The sequence below is a fragment of the Delphinapterus leucas genome, chromosome 6 (genome assembly GCF_059928025.1).
Source record: "Delphinapterus leucas isolate spDelLeu-1000000601 "Yukka" chromosome 6, BTC_Dleu_Yukka2, whole genome shotgun sequence".
Classification (NCBI taxonomy): domain Eukaryota; kingdom Metazoa; phylum Chordata; class Mammalia; order Artiodactyla; family Monodontidae; genus Delphinapterus; species Delphinapterus leucas.
This window is the reverse complement of record NC_143134.1, coordinates 116284107-116306049: the sequence shown is the minus strand read 5'-3', so window position 1 is coordinate 116306049 and position 21943 is coordinate 116284107. Positions and strand designations below refer to the sequence as shown.

General features: G+C 40.7%; 1 protein-coding gene across 4 annotated transcripts; it reads right to left on the bottom strand.

The window, feature by feature from the left end:
- Nucleotides 1-231: 231 nt before the first annotated feature.
- On the bottom strand, nt 232-21529 carry ZBTB43 (zinc finger and BTB domain containing 43). 4 transcript variants are annotated; one of them, XM_022578721.2, is made up of 3 exons: nt 21391-21497; nt 17568-17691; nt 232-3196 (listed from the first exon to the last, which is right to left on the bottom strand). In XM_022578721.2, exon 3 carries the CDS (start codon nt 3171-3173, stop codon nt 1770-1772), a length of 1404 nt encoding a protein of 467 aa, XP_022434429.1. In that variant the 5' UTR covers nt 3174-3196; nt 17568-17691; nt 21391-21497; the 3' UTR covers nt 232-1769. The 4 variants fall into 4 exon arrangements, with proteins under 4 accessions (XP_022434429.1, XP_089769898.1, XP_022434430.1 ...); XM_089913772.1 differs by lacking the exon at nt 21391-21497 and adding an exon at nt 18182-21382; XM_022578722.2 differs by lacking the exon at nt 17568-17691 and having other exon boundaries at nt 21391-21529.
- Nucleotides 21530-21943: the final 414 nt, after the last annotated feature.

The window sequence follows — 21943 nt, the reverse complement described above, 5'->3', positions numbered from 1 at the left end:
TACAAAGTGCTTTTTATATATCGAGAATGATACAGTGTTAATGAATACATCCCTGTTTTGTAACCTCGATTACAAGAGTTAACTGGTAAGTAAGTCTTTCTTTCCCCTTTCCAAACAACGTTTAACAAGTAAATGCCTTGATGGTAGGAGCTTGAGGATCAGAGGCCATTGCCAGCAAAGTCTCTCACTTTAGAGCAAAGCCAAACTTTTAGAACAAAACTTCACCCCAAATCCAAGAAAAGTTATTTTTATTTTAAGGAAAAAAAGTTTCCACTAAGAAATAATAAGCCGGTAAGTTTACGGAAAAGTTAACATAACAGTAGCACCCTGTCCCTACCCTGGTGACAACTTCAGGTATGTTACACAGCTTAAAACATCCTGAACATGCTTTTTTAACCTAAAACCTCTGAGTGATCCTCAGAAAAGGTCTCAGAATAGCTGCTTTTCTTGTTTTTTTTGGTAGATATAGCTATGTGGACTTGTAAACTTACGCAGCTTTATCTATAATACGAGAGCATGAATCTGTGGACTACTTCCTAAAATTAGGACTCTTTCTTTCTGCCTTTTAAAACACATTCCAGCACTCCTAAAGAGCCAGGAGGATTAGCTCAGTGTACCCCTCTACGAGTATCTCCCCCACCAGTGTATTTTCAAGACTCCTCTTTTCTTGGGTAATTGTACCCCACAACTTGCCCCACCCAAGTATAACCTGACACTCAAAATTCTGCTACTTGGCTACTCTCAGTCTGACAGTTGGAGTGTCACTGTAGCACTCTATTAGCTCCTGAAGTTCACAGGTAACTCTCAGCCGTGACTTCTGGCTCCTTCCCAGTAACTGTGGTCATTGACTGACCTCTTCAGGAAGCACCGTAATCTAAGACAGAGTGAATCGGCTGGAGCAGCCAATGGTACCGTGGTCAGAGAGTCAAAGCAGGCTAGATGTCTACTAGCCACAGAGCAGATCCCACTGTGTGGATGCTACAATTAAACAGGATTTGGGACAGCAAACCAGTTAGAAATACCTATGTCTGGCACCCTAGAGAATTACAATTACAAACAGTTGTTTAAACTAAATGTTAGTACTAAAATATAAAACTCTGACTTATCAAGAGTCTGAAACACATTGTGACAGTGGCATCTTACAGAATTTGAAGCTTGTACCATAAGTTATTTGTTTCTTACTTAGAATGTCACCCTCTTAGTATCTCCATAGTTTTGGTTAAAATACCCTTTAGAAAGAATAAACCCAGGTAAGAGAGCTCTGTTAGTCAACTTAGTATCCTAGGAATCACATTATCTGTAGCTATTACATAAGTAGCATTTCATTCAGTGAAGCAGCTACCAAAACAAACCCACATTACCTAAGTATCTATAGTAAGAGCAAAATAAAATTCCAATATGACCTTGTAATAATGAGTGATCAAAAACTGCTGCCACCTGAAATGGAACTGGTGGGCTGGAGTCCAATTCCAAGTGCAGGTGTCTCTATCACCAAGTCCACCTGCCTCATTCACAATGGGCCTGAAGGTTTACCTTGCCAGGTGTGAGGTGGGCTAACTTATCCCCATTACCCACTCCAGGCCTGGAACATACAAATTTGAAGAATTAAGATTTTTTAATTGGCCTACTTAGAGCTGGTCTTTCAGAAATATCTTCCTTTTTTTTAAGCTTCTCTCATAATAGCAAGTAGCACGCATCATCTGTGCCCAGATTTGCATAATTACCATAGTTTATTTTTGTGCCTGCCACTCAAGGGCCAGACCCTGTTTTTAGTTAGCCTCAGTCGTATTCTGCTCAGCCTTTGCAGCTTCGTAGGACTTGGTACAAGAAGTCACATGCCTGTGGAAACTGTCCCTCCACATAAATCTCTTTGCACAGATATTACACTCATATGGCTTTATGCCTGTGTGAATTTTCATGTGGCCCACGAGATGATGCTTCATTTTGAATTTCTTACCACAGACACCACAGCCATAAGGCCGAAGACCAAGGTGCATGCTCATGTGTCGATCTCGCTGACTCTTGTGAGTGAAACTTTTCCCACACTGACAAGGATACAGCTTGTCGGTGGCTGAGAATCCTAGGTGGGAAGCTTCTTCTTTAATCCCTGTTACCATTTCAATATTCTCACTGTAGCCTGTTGCTAGGGCAGCCTCCTGTCTGTGCCCAATGAGATTCCCATCCGACCTCTCTCCAGAAAACTCTTCCATGGAAGAGCCATAGAAATCCACCTGCTCGTCATAATTGCTTTCATCAGCCTGTTCGTCAAACTCTGCTTCCACTTTCTTTTCCCCGATGTGAAAGTCTTCCTCCACTCCCGAGGGCTGGACCGAGTGTTCTGTCTGCATGGTGTTGATGGACTCTGTGACCTGCTGCTCATCGTAGGATGCATGCACATCCATGCCCTCGCACGCTTGCTCAAAGCGCTCAGGCTTCACATGGATCCAGCGTTTGTGAGCCATTATGCTGGGCTTGCTGTACATGGGCCGGGTGTAGTGGAATTCGGCACTGTCGCTGGCCCCCTCCTCCCCATCCTGGCTCGCCATCTCAGTGCTTAGCCGGTCATGCTCTGTGGACGAGTTGCTAGGAAGGTATTCATGCTCGGTGAGCTGAGATGACAGCTCGTCTTTGGTGCTCTCCTCTTCATTCTCTCCATCCCTCAGTTCCTGGGCTTTGGGGAAATCCGTATGGCCCCCAGAGCCCAACTCAAAGCTCTCTACCAGGCCGTTGTAACTACTGCTGCTGGGAGACTGGTGGTCACTGCCATGATTTAGCTTCTGACAAAGGACTGTAGGGTTTCCTTCTAAAACCTCAGTGCATTTGTCTACCACATGCCACATCTGGAGGAAGCTTGCAGCTGTTAAGTAACTAACAATTTCTGGAGCAGGCATTACTAGACGTCCCGTGTAACTTGATAGGAGAATGTTCTCAAACACCCTGGGGTTCATCACATCAGGCAAAACAATCCTCCTGCTGTTTTTTAGGAGTACCTGGTCACAAAAGTAGGGTGAACTGGCAGCAAGAACGGCTTTGTGTGCTCGGAAAATGTGGCCTTGGACAACAATGGAGACATCACATAATTGTCCTTGCTGGCGCTGCTGGTTCAGTTTCTGCAGAATGGTGCTGGAAAAATCAGGAAATTCTACTCGAAAAGAATTTGTTCCAGGCTCCATTTCATCACAAATCGTGTTTGGTGCTACAAGAGAAAGAAAAATTAGTGCTAATTCCAGCCCAAAGAGAAACTTATTGATCACTAAGAAAACTAAGACAAGTTCCACAGTTCCATAAAGTCCCCTGGCCTGTGGGCATGGTGGGTGGAGCATTCATTCCCCAGAGCAAGGCTTGCAGGTGCGAGTGTGCCAAAAGCAGGAACGAGCCACCATTCTTTATGGTATTAAAGCTTGATACCGCCTGTGTCTATGAGTGGGAAAATAGAATCCAGAGATATTTGTAAGCTATATAAATCTCAAGTAAAACAAAGTAAATATTTCTAGTCAAAACAAACACAATACCTGTTCCAAACGACAGAATTTTTAAGAGGCCTCAGGTTCAACCCATATTTGACAAGCTGGGGTGAGGAAGGAATTGTGGAAAAAAGGAAAAGCACATGTGAAGGCTCTCAGGCAGAAATGATCATGGTAACTGCAAGGAAGTGAAAGGAAACCACCAGGCTAGAACCCACTAAGGGGTCAGGGGGCTGAAGAGGTGGGGCCAGAACAGTCAGGCCTTTGGTCCTTCAGCACCACAGGGGTGAACTCGCCTAGGTCCCAAACAATATGGGTTTCTCTAGTTGCTGTCAGCATTTAAGCCCTTTAAGAGCTTCTCATAATGTGAAGCAGAACGAAATGGCAAGGCAAGGTATTCTATCGGGTGATCTCCAAATTGTTTAAAAAGTTATAGAACAAAGAGGATAGTAAATACCGTCCCTGTTACTGAATGAACTCAATCTGAAAATAAAGTTATAACAAAGAATAAGGGATTGCCTGTGGCATTACTATAAACATATTTTGTGGGATTAGTCAAGCATTAGAGACAATTCCTAACTAGAGTGATCAACGAGATGAACTCTGCAGCATGCTCAGGCCCCATAATTCCATAGTAAATTAAAACAAACCAGAAAACTCAAAAGATTTATTGGTGCTATTTGTCACCTAGGTCTAATACCATATCTAAACATTGCTAAATACCAGATTTTCTAAGTATGAGATAAAAGAAGCAGATAACCCAACAAAGGTTGAAAGTTATCTTTCAGAGATAGGGAGAGATGCCAAGAGAAGACACTAATGTTTCCTGAGTAATTACTATATATTGGGTCGGCCGAAGTTTGTTGGGGTTTCTCTGTAACATGGAAATTTTTGGCCAACCCAATACCAGGAACTGTACATCTTTTTTCACCTAATCTTTGTAACGACCCTGCAAACGTAGAGGACTGACATTCTTAAGTTCACTATTTCAAGTAACTTTCCTAAGGCTAAAATAAAAGCTAGTTTTTATTACGCTGGAATTTGAAATCTAGGTCTCTATGACTCCAAAGCCTATGCTATTTTTCCTATCACATCACTGCCTCTTCTAAGAAGATGCTAAAATACCAGATTAGTCATTAATAATTTTAAGAGGTAAGGCAGTGTTTTTAGAATGAAGTATTAATTTATGGTTTATAGCTCTTAAAACATTTCATAATAATTTAAAACAAACAAAAAAATAAGACCAGGAAATAAATTATTTAGGTATTTGTAATTTCAAAAGGAAAAGTTAACTACATAAATGTATATAGACTAGAGGTATGTAAATTCTGAGAACTACATCTGGATTCTCTTATCTCATCAGTAAAGAATTTTGATCATAGCTATTTGAAAAAAGGAAGGGGGGAATAAAACACACGCATAAAAAAATTTACAAAAAAGATGTTAAAAAAAAAAAATCTCTCCATCATTTATTCCTAGTCCCCCACCTCCCCCGGAAGGAAATCACCATTAACAAACTCCTGTATATTCTAGAAACTTCTCTGCACATATATCAGAATAAATCATATACATCCTTTAAAAATTCCTACCCAGGGCTTCCCTGGTGGCGCAGTGGTTGAGAGTCCGCCTGCCGATGCAGGGGACACGGGTTCGTGCCCCAGTCCGGGAAGATCCCACATGCCGCAGAGCGGCTGGGCCCGTGAGCCATGGCCGCTGAGCCTGCGCATCCGGAGCCTGTGCTCCGCAACAGGAGAGGCCACAGCAGTGAGAGGCCCGCGTACCACAAAAAAAAAAAGAAAAAAAAGAGTTTACTTTGGTATAAGGAGAAGGTTAGGATCCAGTTTTTCCTTTCCCCTCCAAAATGGCAAGGCTGTTTTTCCTACACTATTTACTGAATAACTCATCTTTTCCTCAAGATTTCAAATATCTGTTGTGGAATTTTATGTGACCGAGATAAGGCTTTTAAAAACAGTTCTATAAAAATAAACGCCATAAGCGATGTTAGAGAAAATGGTGGAGTAGGAAGCTTTAGGTGTCAATCCCTCCACTAAAACAGCTAGTAAACTGTTAAAATGATCAGAATAAACCATTTCTGAACTCTGGAATCTGATCAGACACTTACAGCAACCAATGCAATGCTTGATGAAAGAAGAAGCTGCTAAACCTCGTTAAGAGAGCAGCATGCTGCAAACCAGCAATAATCCCCATTCCTCGGCTCTGCCACAATTTGTAGGACAGTGGCCCAATTTCCAAGAGTGCTTGGCTGATGCCAGGGTGGCAAGAACAACACTGTCCAAAAATTTGGGGTTTTGCATCTTGGCCAGTCTGGCCAACCCACACAAGCTTTTTCTTGGCCCCCTCAGGCTGCAGTGGTTTTCCCAGTAGCATCCATCGGAAGATTTTAAAATACAAACACCACTCCCCATTCTTTGGGCCCAAATATTTAAGGAAATCTCTGTCAGGACACAGCCTATCCCATAGATAATGCAACAGAAACTTCCGTGACTACATGCAACAAGGAATACAGACTTTGCAAAACAGTTTAGAAAAAAATCACCATATAGACAACTGCAGCCATCAACAAGAAACAAAAAAAATCCCCTAGGAGGGGAAGAATCTGATTCCAAGAGCTACCACATTAGAATACTAAAAATATCCAGTTCTGAACCAAAAATTACTAAGTATACAAAGAAAAAGGAAAATACGGTACATTCACAGGAAAAAAAGAATTAGAAACTATCCTTGAAGAATTCCAGACATTGTTAAGTGCTAGTCAAAGCTGTTAAAGTCAACTGTCTTGGATATGCTCAAATTGTTAAAGAAAACTATGGACAAGGAACTAAAGAAAATCAGGAGAACAATGGCAATAAAGAGACCGAAATTATAAAATGTAACCAAATAGAAATTCTGGAGCTGAAAAGTGTAAGAGCTGTAATATGGGCTGAGTTGTATCCTTCCAAAATTCCTATGTTAAAGCCCTAATCCCCAGTACTCCAGAATGTGACTATATTTGGATTTAGGGCCTTTAAAAAGGTAATTAAATTAAAACGAGGTTGTTAGGTTGGGACCTAATCCAAGCTGACTGGTATTCTTTTAAGAAATGAAATTTGGAAAGAGAGACATCAGGCATGCGTGCAATGTGAAGACACAGTGAAAAGTTGGCACCTGCAAGCCAAAGAGAAAGGCCTCAGGAGGAACCAAATCTGCCAACATTTTGATCTCAGACTTCTAGCCTCTAAAATTCTGAAAAAATAAATTTTTGTTGCTTAGGTCACCTAGCCTGTGGTATTTTATTATGGCAGACCAAGGAAACAAATACAAGTTGAAATTAAAAATTCATAATAAGGAGTCCAATGGCAGATTTAAGCAGGCAAAAGGAAAAAAATTCATCAAACTCAAATGTAAAGCAATTGAAATATCCAGTCTGAGGAGTATTAGGAATGAAGAAAAAGAAACACAATCTGAAGTACCTATGGAAAACCAAATATACCAACATGCAAATCAGAGTCTCAGAAGGAGAAAAAAGAATAGAAAAGATATTAAATGACATAATGATTGAAAACATCCTGAATTTGATGATAGACATAAACCTCACACATCCAAGAAGCTTAACTCCAAGGAGATAAAATTAAAGAGATCCACATGAGATACACTGTTAAGTCAAACAGTGGAAAGCCAAAGACAATGGAGAATCTTGAAAGCAGCAAGAAAGAAGCCACTCATCACACAAAAGGGATCCTCAGTAAGACCAACAGCTAACTGCTCATCAGAAACCACAGCACTCAGAAGGCAGTGCACGACATATTTAAAGTGCTAGGATAAGGATCTGTCAACCAGGAATTCTACACCCGCAAAACTATCCTTTCAAGAATGAAGGAGAAATTAAGACATTCCCAGATAAACAAAAGCTAAGGGTGTTTGTTACTAATAGGTTTCCTCTACAAGAAATGATAAAGGTGTCCTTCAGGCTGAGATAAAAGAACACTAGAGGGCTTCCCTGGTGGCGCAGTGGTTGAGTCCACCTGCCGATGCAGGGGACACGGGTTCGTGCCCCGGTCCGGGAAGATCCCACATGCCGCGGAGCGGCTGGGCCCGTGAGCCATGGCTGCTGAGCCTGCGCGTCCGGAGCCTGTGCTCCACAACGGGAGAGGCCACAACAGTGAGAGGCCCGCGTACCGCAAAACGAACAAACAAACAAAAGAAAACTAGATAGTAATTCAAAGCCATATGAAGGAATAAAGACTACTGGTAACAACATAGGTAAATGTAAGAGCTGATATTATACCTTTGGTTTACAACTCCTCTTTTTTTCCTGAATGATTTAAAAGGCAAATGAATAAAACAATAATTATAAATCTATGTTATCAGGCACACAATGTATTAAGATGTAATCAGTGACAATAATGAAGAGGGAGGGATGGAGATGTAGAGGAGCACAGTGTTCATATACTATTGAAACTAGCTAAGTTTAAGATGTTAATTGTAAACCTCAAGGTAACTACTAGGAAAATAACTAAAAATATACATGAAAAGGAAAGAAGGGAATCAAAACTGTATACAAAAACAAACATCTCAATTAAAAAGCAGTAAGGGAGGAGTTGAGGAACAAAAATCATGTAAGATACACAGAAGATAGCTAGAAATAAATGGTAGAAATAAATCCTCCTTTATCAGTAAATTACTTCAAATGTAAATGGATTAGCTCTCCAATTAAAAGGCAAGAGACTGGCAGAATGGATTAAAAAACATGGTTTATCTATATGTTGTCTATAAGAGACTCACTTTAGATACAAAGGCACAAAGATGTTGAAAGTAAAATAATGGAAAAGGTATGTCATGCAAAGAGAAACAGAAAGAGCGGTGTGGTGACTATATTATTATCAGACAAAATAGATTTTAAGTCAAAAAGGATCACTCTATCAAGAATACATGACAGTTAAAAACATATATGTACCTAGGGCTTCCCTGGTGGCAGTGTATAAGAATCTGCCTGCCAATGCAGGGGACACAGGTTCAATCCCTGTTCCGGGAAGATCCCACTGAGCAACTAAGCTGGTGCGTCACAACTACTGAGCCTGCGCTCTAGAGCCTGCGAGCCACAACTACTGAAGCCCGCGTGCCTAGAGCCCATGCTCCACAACAAGAGAAACCACCGCAATGAGAAGCCCACGCACCGCAATGAACAGTAGCCCCCACTCGCTACAACTAGAGAAAGCCCACGCACAGCAACAAGGACCCAACACAGCCATAAATAAATAAATAAATAAATAAAAATTTAAAACAAAACATATATGCACCTAACAAAAGAAATATATATTAACAGAATTGAAGAGAGAAACATACACATCTACAAAACAGGTGGAGACTTCATTACCTCACTTTCGATAATGGATAGAAAAATAGGACAGAAGATCTATAAGGAAATAGAGGACTTTAACAATATTATAAATCAATTATACTGAAAAGACACATAGAGAGCACAAACAGAAAGGAATGAAGTTCTGATATATGCTGCAACATGGATGAACACTGAAAACGTTACACTAAAACAACATGCTAAACATTTATGTAAGCCAGACGCAAAGTACAAATGTATAATTCTACTTATGTGAAATATCTAGAATAGGCAAATTCAGAGAAAGTAGATTAGAGGTTACCAGGGGCTCAGGTGAGTGAGAAATGGGGAGTTATTGCTTAATGGATAGAGTTTCTATTTAGGGTGATGAAAATATTTTGGAACTAGAAAGTGGTGCTGATTGCACAACACTGGGGTATAATTAATGTCACTAAATTGTACACCTGAAAATGGTTAAAGTGGCAAATTGAATGATATTTATTATTATTATTATTTTAGATGTTGGGGGTAGGAGTTTATTAATTTATTTATTTTATTTTTGCTGTGTTGGGTCTTCGTTTCTGTGCGAGGGCCTTCTCTAGTTGTGGCAAGTGGGGGCCACTCTTCATCGCGGTGCGCTGGCCTCTCACCATCGCGGCCTCTCTTGTTGTGGAGCACAGGCTCCAGACGCGCAGGCTCAGTAGTTGTGGCTCACGAGCCTAGTTGCTCCGCGGTATGTGGGATCCTCCCAGGCCAGGGCTCGAACCCGTGTCCCCTGCATTGGCAGGCAGATTCTCAACCACTGCGCCACCAGGGAAGCCCCCTGAATGATACTTATTTTTTACCACACATGAAAAAAAAAAAAACTGGAAAAAAAGTCATGTAACTTTATTTTTAACTGTGTCAAGGTGGTTAACAGTCTTTGTAATTTAGCAAGTATCTGACCTCTACCATTAAATTTGAGTGAATGTGGCATTTCTACATATTCCCCCTCTCCTACAGGTTTTCCTGCTATATAAGCAATATTTACAAACTCACAGGCAGTTGTGACCTATATTAATAGTACAGTTGCCATTTCAATTGTTAAAGAGTTTCATAAAAGTAATTAACTCACTAAAAAAAATTTTTAAAAACCCCACAACATAAAACACTATATGCAAAGTACCGTGGGAGATTTCTAAGATGATGAAGGAATGTCACTGTCCAGAGCTTATAATCTGGTAGGGAGATAAAAAACACGCATACAACCCTGTTATTCAATGCAAAGCCTGATAAAAGTACCACAAAAGAATTACAAATCCAAGAGGAATTCAGAGGCGGGAGCCTGGTATACTCTAAAGTTATGCATCCTGTCACTATAAATTTTGGTGTCACCAGGTTAAGAGGAAGACTTGAGAGCAGCATATCATTCTTCCCATCTACTACATCCTAACCAAAAAATCTAAGAAATACAGAAAAGCTAGCCTGAAAAGTTGGGATCAGAGTTATCTATATGCAACAAATTTTAATTAAGGATATAGTGGAGATGGGGCCAGGATAAAGGGAGACACTGACCTGGCAATTCCACCTGGTTTAGCAACCAGGCAATTCTGGTAGCAGTAATCCTGACAAAGGACCAACAGATACCTGTTCATCTGGAAGGCCTGCAGCTAAAAAGCCAAGGCAGACCACAGGAAAGGTCTTGCATATTGGCAACATTCAGAGATGTCTGCATTGGGATACCAAAGGTTGCACACTGCCTCAGCAGAAAATTTTTAAAGACTTGACATGAGAGGGTAGCTCCAGGAAGGAGGCAAAAACATAGCCCATCCTTTGCCAGCCAAGGGCCAAAGAGACAAAAATAGGCCCCTGGTAAAACAATTTCACCAACACAGAAGGAAGTGCTCAAACTCTCTTAACAGTGCCTCAGACCTAGCCTCCAGCCCCAGCCATTCTACTCAAGCTAACCCTAGTGTCCATACAGTCAGCCCATCCTCCAGCAAAAGAGCTAAGAGTTGATTATAACAGCATTCAGGTATACAGTGAAGGACCCCAAAATAATCTTCCCAAAAAGGAGGAAATTTTCAGACCTGAACAAAATGTTTCCCAACATAGTTTTATTCTGTAAATAAATGGGGTCTGTAAATAGATTCTACAATAACCAAGAAAATAGTAAAGTGTAAACAAAGAGTACAGTTTAGATAGCATTTTTAAACTGATTTCCACAAACATGAAAACGCAGTCCCCATGAATGAAGTTTAAGGAAGATAAGACAAAACAGTAGAATGATATGAAAAAAAGAGCCAACTGAATTAAAGACAAGATGTAAGGAAACTAAAATAGAGCAAAAATTTAAACAGGCAATAAGGAGAAGAATTGCAACTATAGAAAATGGAATCAATGATGGGGAAGGCACTTTGAGGAACTTTTATGCAGGAGGATGATAAAAATGTGAAAACAGCAAGGGAGAAGATAACAGAACAGGAAAACAGAGAATAGAGATCTAACATATGGCTAATTAGCGCCCTTGAAAGAAATAACAAAACGAATGGAGTAGAAGGAATAATCAAATAAAATATTTAATAGAAGAAAACTTGCCTGAGTGTAAAGCCTTGAGTATTCAGAAGAGTCGTGCCTCAGCAGTGGGGACAAATTAGCCCTAGACAAAATGCGGTTCTGGTCCCATTAAACAAAGCTTAAAAACAAGCCTCACACATGCCGCGGAGCAACTAAGCCCATGTGCCACAACTACTGAGCCTGCGTGCCACAACTACTGAAGCCCACGTGCCTAGAGCCTGTGCTGCACAACAAGAGAAGCCACCACAATGAGAAGCCCGCACACTGCAACGAAGAGTAGCCCCCACTCTCCACAACTAGAGAAAGCCTGTGCGCAGCAATGAAGACCCAACGCAACTAAAAATAAATTTTAAAAAAAGCCTCAAAAGGATTAAAATATTTCCAAATAACTTAATTGTGTTCCAGAACAAAGCTTAAGGATATTTACATAATATAAAAAATCCAGAACCCAACAAGGTAAAATTCATGTCTGGCATTCAATTAAAAAAAAAAAATCACCTGGGATGCAAAGAAGCAAGAAAATATAACCCATATTAAGGAGAGAGAAAAAAGAAAAAACTGATCAACAGAAACAGAACCAGAAATGACAAACTTATACAAATGGTAGAAAATTCTACATCCCATGTGTTCAAGAAAATAGAGGAAAATTAAGCATAGTAGGTAGACAGGAAAACAAAAAAACCCAAATTGAACTTCTACAGACAAACACTGGATGAGAATAACAAAAGAATTAACATGAAGAAAAGATTAGTGAACTTGAAAACACAGCAACACAAACAATCTAAAATAGAAAAAAGCTGAAAAAAAAAAGAAAACAGGAAGGGGGGAAAGAGTATCAGTGAGTTGTGGGACAACTTCAAGGCACAAAATTGGAGTCTCTGAAGGAGTGGGAGGGTATAAAGCCCAAAATTTATTTGAATAACAGCCAAAATCTTCCTAAAGTTGATAAAAACTATAAAGCCACAGATCCAAGAAGCTTGACAAACCCCAAGCACAAGAAGTATGAAGAAAACTATATACCAAGGCATATCATAATCAAATCACTGAAAACTAGTAACGAAGAGAAAATCTTAAAAGCAGCCAGAGAAAAAGGATTCATTGTGTACAGAGGACCAAAGGTTAAGAAAGGTTGCAAGCTTCTTGTCAGAAACAATGCCAGCCAGAAGAAAGGAGACAATGCAAGACAGTAGACATCTTTAAAGTGCTGAAAGAAAAAACTGTCAACCTAGAATTCTATACCCAATCAAAATATCTTTCAAAATGAAGGTGAAGTACTTTTTTAGATATAGGAAAGTGAATAGAATCCATCACAAAAAAGGTCAAAAGTAAAAAGAACAGGTATATGAAAACAAAAAAATTTCAGACAATATTAATATCAAAGTAAATTCAATGTAAAAAGCATCAAATGAGGGGCTTCCCTGGTGGCACAGTGGTTAGGAATCCACCTGCCAGTGCAGGGGACACAGGTTTGAGTCCTGGTCCGGGAAGATCCCACATGCCACGGGGCAACTAAGACCGTGCGCCACAACTATTGAGCCTGCACTCTAGAGCCCGTGAGCCACAGCTACTGAAGCCCACGCACGTAGTCCCCGTGCTCAGCAACAGAGAGAAGCCACCGCAATGAGAAGCCCACACAGTACAACGAGGAGTGGCCCCTGCTCACCGCAACTAGAAAGAGCCCGCGCACAGCAACGAAGAACCAACGCAGCCAAAAATAAATAAATAAATAAATCTTAAAAAAAAAAAAAAAAAAAAAAGCATCCAATGAGGTGAAAGTTTATTGATAATTGATGAATTCTATAATTCACATGAGGGTTAACTTGCGAACTTCTATGTGTAAACGTAGTACAGTTTTAAAAAAAAAAACACAACAGTGACAGAAACATAATTATAGTAAGAAATATAAATGTCCCTCTTTTAATCTTTAATAAATCAATAAGGCAAAAGATAATTTGGATCTAGAGGTTTAGACTGGTTATCATTAATAATGCTAATTTAACTGAAACATACAACCTCTGTATCCTACAAATAATACATCTTCTTTTTCAGTTTCCATAGGACATTTACATAAATGATCATAAGTGGCCACAGAGAGCATCAATAAATCCCCCAAAGCAGAAATGCATACATGAGCTCATTTGATTACAAGTGATCACACAATAATAAATCTAGAAATGTCAAATTCACAAAATTAGGAATAAGAAATGAAATATAATCACATGATAGAAACTTTAAAATAGAAAACAATTTTCCCCTAATAAATTTTAAAGTCTCATTGATAAAAACTTTATAGAAAAATATAGAAATCTAACAGATCAGTAACTATGGAGAAATGATAAAACATAATCAAATGACTGCCCAAAGCACAACGGGAAAATTCTTTGAAACTAATTCCTATACTATATAAACTGTTTCAGAGGGGGAAGAAGGGAGAAAGGGAACAAAGATAGGAGAAAATTTGCTAATTATTTTTTATAAAACCGTGCTATCAAAACTGGACAACAAAGAAAAAACTGTAAGCCTATCACTTATTAACACAGAAAGAAACATTATAAACCACATGGCATTCTGGTTTATTTTAATCTCTTGTAGGTTGAGTGTATTATGTGTGACACACTGAAAAAATTGAGTTACTAGTACCATCACACTGAGGGCAAGATCCTATTTTATGATAAAATTACCACCAGAAGGTCCTCTCAAAAGCTCTTTTCCATTCAAGACCACTGCTAGTGGCACGTACATCATTACCTGTGCTTCCTTCTACAAGTGACAGGGAGTGGTGAGAGATAAATCTGGAAGGAATGACTGGTACTATCCTGCTGAAGGCTGAGTTTGAGCTTTAAATGTGGGCACTGGAGGCAGCACTGAAAACTTCTGTGTGACATGCTGTGAAATATGTTCAGAAAGGATAATATGTTGATGGTCTTAAAGCAGGAGCGAGTCTGAAACAAAGGTCAATTCTAAGATTTCAGTAAATATGCTCCAGGTTTGAGGCAATGAAAGTAACAGTGGGTATGGAAAACAGAATTGATGGGACTAACTGACTGGGTAGGCAGGAAGATGCAAGAGTAGCCCAAGGTACACATAATACTATCAAGAAAATGAAAAGACTACCGAATGTAAAATAATTAGCTAGTGGGAAACAGCAGCATAGCACAGGGAGTTCAGCTCGGTGCTCTGCGATGACCTAGAGGGGTGGGACAGGGAGGACGGGAGGGAGGCTCAAGAGGGAGGGGATAATGGGCATACATGCATGCATATGGCTGATTCACTTTGGTGTACAACAGAAACTAACACAGTATTGTGAAGAAATTATACTCCAATAAAGATCTATTAAAAAAGAAAATGAAAAGATAACCTACAACATGGGAGAAAATATATTCAAATCATATAATTGATAAGTAACTTGTATCCAGAATACATAAAGAACTATTAAAATTCAATAATAAAAAGACTACCCAATTGAAAAATGGGTAAAGGATTTGAATAGACATTTCCCCAAAGAAGATATACAAAAGAGCATACAAAAGACGTTCAATATCATTATTCATTAGGGAAATGCAAATCGAAACTACAATGAGACATCACTTTTCACCCACTTGGATGGCTATGATAAATAAGACAGACACTAACAAGTGTTGGAGAGGATATGGAAGGATTAGAACCCTTATACACTGCTGGTGGGAATGTAAAATGGGGCAGCCACTTTGGAAAACAGTTTGGCAGCTCCTCAAAAAGTTAAACAGAGTTATCACGTAACTCAACAATTCTACTCTTAGGTATATACCCAAGAGAAATGAAAACATATAATGTCCACAGAAAACTTATCCATGAATGTCTATAACAGCATTATACATAATGGCCCAAAAGTGGAACCAACTCAAATGTCCTCAACTGATGACTGGATACACAGAATGTGGTATACCTATACAATGGAATATTATTCCATTTTATTACATACTATATGTATTATGCCATTCTTTCGGCAATAAAAAAGAATGAAGTATTGATAGATACGACAACATGGCTGAGCCTTGAAACACTGTGCCAAATGAAAGAAGTTAGACACAAAAGGCTAAATCTTGTGTGATTTCATTTATATGAAATGTCCAGAAGAGGGAAATCCAGAGACAAAAAGTAAATCAGCGGCTGCAAGGAACTACAGGGCGAGGAGTGACTGCAAATTGGTTTTTTTTTTAAAGGGGAGACAAAAATTCTAAAATTAAGTTGTGGTGATGGGTATACAACCCATTAAATATACTAAAAAAAACCTCTTAACTACCTATGAATTATGTCTCAATAAAGCAGTTTTAAAAAACAGAGGGATGCAAGGTAAAGTAGTTACCAATCCCAACTGGGTAACTAGGAAAATGTCATAATTAGTAGGAGAGGTAACAGCATCTACCATGTATTTAACGCATGTATTGTAAAAGACTGTGCAAAGCACTTTTTGTATTCTCATTTAATCCTCGTAACAACCCACTCGATAGATTTTTATTCCTATTGTATAGAATAAGAAATAGACAAAGAGGCTAAACTACTTGCCTAAGGTCATATAACCAGTAAGCAGTGAACCTGGAATTTAAATTCAAAACACTTGCTCAGGCCCAATACAGTCTGAGAGATGAGACAGTATGGAAGGTAAAGATGAGTATTTTCACAAATAAATACCTGAAACAATCTACAATGTACAACACATTCATAAACTCCAGAGCAAATTATTCACCATCTTCAGACTTAATGAAGTACTAGCAATTTTATATGTCACCTTGCAAAGTTAAAAAAAAAAAAAATCCAATACTAACAGTTCTAAAACAAACATACCAATCCCAGCTAACTCCTTCCATTGTTCACTAAGATAATCTGGCTTTTTTTAAAAGCAGAGGACAAAGGGTAAATATTAAAGAATCACTGAACGAGGGCTTCCCTGGTGGTGCAGTGGCTAAGAATCTACCTGCCAATTCAGGGGACACGGGTTTGAGCCCTGGTCTGGGAAGATCCCACATACCGCGGGGCAACTAAGCCGGTGCACCACAACTACTGAGCCTGCATGCCACAACTACTGAAGCCCACATGCCTAGACCCTGCGCTCAGCAACGAGAAGCCACTGCAATGAGAAGCCCGCACACCGCAATGAAGAGTAGCCCAGCTCGCCGCAACTAGAGAAAAGCCCGTGCGCAGAAACAAAGAACCAACGCAGCCAAAATAAAATAAATTAATAATAATAAAAAGAATCACTGAACTAGATGACCTCCAAGATCCCTTCCAACTCTGACAAGTTTAAAAGCAGCCTGTATTTATTATTCAGCTGAGGAACTGTATGTCAAGTTTTATACACTATTTAAATACCAATTACATATCCTAAAAACACAGAGGACAACAATATAATAGGGAAGCCAACCCATGAGTGACTTTTCTTGAAGCCCTCCAGAGATTTCTTAATCACGGCACATGGTAATTTGCATGCTTACTGTAGAGAGCACATTTTAACACAGTAAATATTACTTTAGTAAATCTCTAGACTGGCACAAATGTACAATAATACCAACACCCCATGCGTACAAAAATACTTAAGTCAAATGCTTTACAGTTCACAAAGCAGACTATGTAAACTTGGGTCTGGCAATACCCCTGTATCATCACACTCACGAGTTAAACTAAAGCTCAAGAAGGTTAAAAGATCTGTCCAAGGCCACATATCTCAGAAGTGGTATGTCAGGATTTAAACAGAAGCGTAATTCCAAATCTAATGTTTTTCTAAGTTAAAAAAAAACCATCACTTAGCAGAAAATTTCTTGGAATTTAAATGCTCTAACAGTACAAAGTATGGCAGTGATTGGCCTTAAAATGTGCAATATAGGGCTTCCCTGGTGGCGCAGTGGTTGGGAGTCCACCTGCCGATGCAGGGGACGCGGGTTTGTGCCCCGGTCCGGGAAGATGCCACGTGCCGCGGAGCGCCTCGGCCCGTGAGCCACGGCCACTGAGCCTGCGCTTCCGGAGCCTGTGCTCCGCAATGGGAGAGGCCGCAACAGTGAGAGGCCCGCGTACCGCAAAAAAAAAAAATGTGCAATATATACTCCTCAGAAGAGAAGTAAAAGAACCTTTCCGGTCTAGGGCAATTAAATACAACTACATTATTATTTTTTACTGAAAAAGAAACCATTTTAGTAAATAATTTAAAACACTGCATTTTTAGCAAGTTTATAGCTTACCTAATGCAAAGTTGTATTCCTGGGATAAAGTTCCTTATGCCATGACCATCAAAAAGCAGTATGAATGAACGAGGAAGAGGAACCCATTTCTTAGTTTTGTTTCAAATTAAAATCACATTGATTTCTGAAAAGAAAAATCACGTTGAAAATGTAAGAGATGCTGATGCTATTCACTGTGTACCAGTGCTTTGCTAATAAATACTATACTTGTGGGTGAGTAGCAGAAAGAAAATTAATCACAATTGATATTTTTTGATTAGCTTTGTTTCTGCACCTTCTTAGCTTCTGCCTTTGTATTTTTTAAATAAACTTTTAATTACAGGATAATTTTAGTTTTACATAAAAGTTGCAAAAAATGTTGAGTTCCCATATGACTGTCAGCCAGTTTTCCTTTAATGTTAACATCTTGTATTACCATGGTACATCTGTCAAAAATAGGAAACCAACACTGGTCGATACCTATGTAATTTTGCAGAATTAAACTATCCTTGGCAAAAGTGTTTTTGGCCTCCAGACCATTATCAATCAATACCCCTATATTTTCTAATTGGAACACTGTAGCCAAAGAACTTAGTAAAACCTATTTTAGGGTTTTTAAAAAACAAGCTACCTACTTTGTGAAGTTTGATTCATGCCACAGCTGAATGTTTATTTTACAACATCAGGGCAAATGGTCCATTGTGGTAAATTCTTTGAGATTCAAAAGAGAAGTTATTGTTCTAACCACTAACTCCCCACTTATCAGTCATCCTGCCATTACCTTACAATAAAGCCAAGGAAATGTTTTTAACTGCACCCTCATATTCATTAGAATTCCGGATAAGAAGCTCAATCAAGAAAGCAGAAGGAAGAAACAGCACTTGCCCATATGTATGTTCTACATACCAACAAAATAAAAGTTTTTTCCTCAGTATGTTACAAATAAGACAAAAATCTCTTTCTATTCTAATTGCAAACATAAATAAGGTAAAAAGGAAAAGTTCATGAAAATAATATAGAACTATATTCAACTGATTATAAGAGGCACATTTTTTTCACATTTTTAAATTTCTGAAATCAAGATGTGATGTCCAGGTGGAAGTTATAACAGTTGTCTCTGCCTAAGACAATGATAGAGCATTCCCGAGAGCCTCATCAACGTTTCTGATGGCACAAAAGATGACACTGTGGAAAAGCACGGATGCAACCCTGAATTGAAAAGTATTCAAGAGTAGGAAGGTTAAGAAGGTTAATGAACACTTTAACCAATTTATTTCACTTTTCTTCTTTTTACACATACACTAGAGTATCATTTTTAAATGTCTAGGGACTTCCCTGGTGGTGCAGTGATTTGGACTCTGCTCTCCCAATGCAGGGGGCCTGGGTTCAATCCTTGGTGGGGGAACTAGATCCCACGTGCATGCCGTGGCTGAGAGTTCGCATGCTGCAACTAAGGAGCCCACCCACCCCAACTAAGACCCGGCACAACCAAAAAAAATAAAGTCTAAATAAGTTTAAAAATGTAAAGAAGCAGGCTTCCCTGGTGGCGCAGTGGTTGAGAGTCCGCCTGCCGATGCAGGGGACGCGGGTTCGTGCCCCGGTCCGGGAGGATCCCACATGCCGCGGAGCGGTTGGGCCCGTGAGCCATGACCGCTGAGCCTGCGCGTCCGGAGCCTGTGCTCCGCAGCGGGAGAGGCCACAACAGTGAGAGGCCCATGTACCGCAAAAAAAAAAAAAAAAAATGTAAAGAAGCATATGTAATAGCTTAATTGGCAGTGTTTTCTCTTCCTTTGGTGGTACATAAAATAATCGATGGTATCTAGGATTCAATATGGTAGTAATTCAACTGCTACACCTTATAAGAAACCTTGATAAACTGGCTTACAAACAAACCGATAACTTAGATGAGAGAACATAAAACAAAGGCCTCCCCCATCAGAAAACACACAAGAAAATAACACAACTTTTCATTATTATAATAAAAGGACTATTTTTCCAACCCTAAGAGTTTTCTTCATGTGAAAAGTTAAAATCTTCCTCAAATTTTCTGCCTGTGTAACAGAGTCCTGCACTGAATCCAATGAATATGGAGGGACAGCCAGGGTGGGAACCTGCTACAAGTAGAAATTTTTAACTAAATTCTTTCAACCAAACTCTTTTTCTAAGGACCTTGGCTATGGAGAGCAGGCATCAAGAAACGTAAGTTCAACTAAATGTTCCTAAAAGCTACAGAATGAATTTTTAAAGTCACATTTTTCATAGCGCTTGTTAGTTCCAGGAATCTACACTTAGCAATTTTTTTTGGTAAAAATATACCTAACATGAAATTTACCATTTTAACCATTTAAAGTGTACAATTAGTGGCATTAAGTACATTTATGTTGTTGTGGAACCATCACCATTATCCATTTGCAGAACTTTTTCATAGCCCCAAACTAAAACTCTGTATCCATTGAACTCTCCACTCCCTCCTACCACTCAGCCCTTGGTAAACTATACTCCACTTTCTGTCTCCATGAATTTGCCTATTTTAGATACCTCATATAAGTGGACTCATACAATATTTGTTCTTTTGTGTCTGGCTTATTTCTCTGGCTTATTTCTCCGGTGAATACTTTTGTAAAGCAAAGAATGAAGAACCCCAAATTATTATGTTTCTCATAATTTAACTGTACACAGTGACACAATCTGAACTAAGCATACAGCTCTCCCAGAAATTCTGCTACCGTTCCATGAGCCCCAAGGGGCAGAGGATCTCAGACCCTTCCTTAGCCGGGAGACAGGCCTGGTTAAGCAGCTGTAACTCAGAAAGCAGGCTCTTTAGAACCCTGGAGGCCATGTGGATGGAGCAAGGGAAAGTAGGGAGCTGGGCAGGCCTGAAAAACCACGGTAAGAAAAAGCAAGGATTCATCCAGTTACTTTGGCCCTGAGATGGCCTTCTCTGTCCTCCAGGAGCTCCTGCACCCTGACACTTCGGTTGGGCGACACCTGTCAGAGTTGAGGTCAGACGGCAGTCTAGTCGCTGACATTGTCACCCGTGCAGGAAGCTTCACAGGGTCATGAGTCACCTTCCATGGCTCAGAGGTCAGGGCAGGCTCGCCCAGAAAAACCCAGTTGGGAGAGGCAAAAACAAGACAGAAAGACACACGATTGGCAGAGAGAGAGAGAGAAACACAGATGGGCAAAGAGCTGGACCGACAGGCAGGCCATGAATGAAAGTTAAGGACTAAAAGGTAAACACAGGGTCAGGAGACACAGAAGCAAGATGGAAACAGAAATAAAGACAGGGTCCAGATACTCAGAGATGGGTTCGAGAGAGCCAAAGTGGAGAGAAATACGAAGTTGACAGGAGCCGAGTTGAGAGGCAAAAAGGGCAGGTGACCACAGGTGACACACACAACAAAAAAGGTGAAACACAGAGGTAAACAGAGGCAGGTATCAGCGAAGTCCCGGTGTAGTCTTTCTCCCGGCCTTGACTCGATTCCGAGGCCGCCAAGCCGCGCCTACCCGGCGCCCCCGAAAGGCCGGCGGGCGGACTGACGGGGGGGCAGGATCTCTAAGCGCTCTGGCCCGCTGAGGTCCGCCGCCGCGGGGTGACCTTGGACGAAATGCTGCCTCAGGGGCCTTCGGGTCGCTGTACGCGCGCCGGGCTGGCCGGAGACAGTAGGTGTCGAACCCGGGGTGCCGGGACTCCAACGGCCCGCGCGCGGCTTCAGCATCCCGGTCGGCGTAATGGGCCTGGCGGTGCCAGCGGTGCGCGCGCCGCGACCTGCAGAGAAGCCCTTATACCTCTCCGGTTTCCCTTCCTGCCCCCTTGCTACCCGTTGTCCAGACTCCGACATACCTGCCAAGTCCTCGACGCTCACATAGCCCACCGGTGGGATAGTTTCCGCCGCCACCGGCGCCAGGCCCGTTCCAGCCGTCGCCGCCGCAACCGCCTCAGCCTGCGCCTCCCGCCCCCGGAAACGCTTCCCGGTCCAGCCCCCACCAAAACTGCCAGTGCTTCCGGGGCTGCGTCAGAGAGAAAGTGATGTGCGCATACGGGACTCGCGTTTGGGGCGGGGCGTCAGGAGCGTGCTCAGAGAGAGCCGGCGGCTGCGCAGTATAACCTGGAGCACGTCAATCTGCATTAGGGACTTTAGGGCCACCGCTGAGAATTGAGCGGATACCGAGTCCTAAACCCTTTGACCTATCTCAGTTTGTCTAGCAGAGATTGTGTCAAATCCTTTTGTGCCTCCACAGAGCCTTTGGCTCGTAGTGGATGCTCAGTAAGTGTTCAATGAAAGGACCAGTGCCCTCTGTGTGGCAAGCACTATGCCGGGAACCCCTATGAGAAGCTCCACCCCAACTGGAGGGAATGACATAATTGGTCCAGACTCTTCGTGGTAAACTCATTC

Coding starts and splice junctions, on each gene's coding strand:
- ZBTB43 (XM_022578722.2), bottom strand. CDS start 3,173: ATGGAGCCTGGAACAAATTCTTTTCGAGTAGAATTTCCTGATTTTTCC.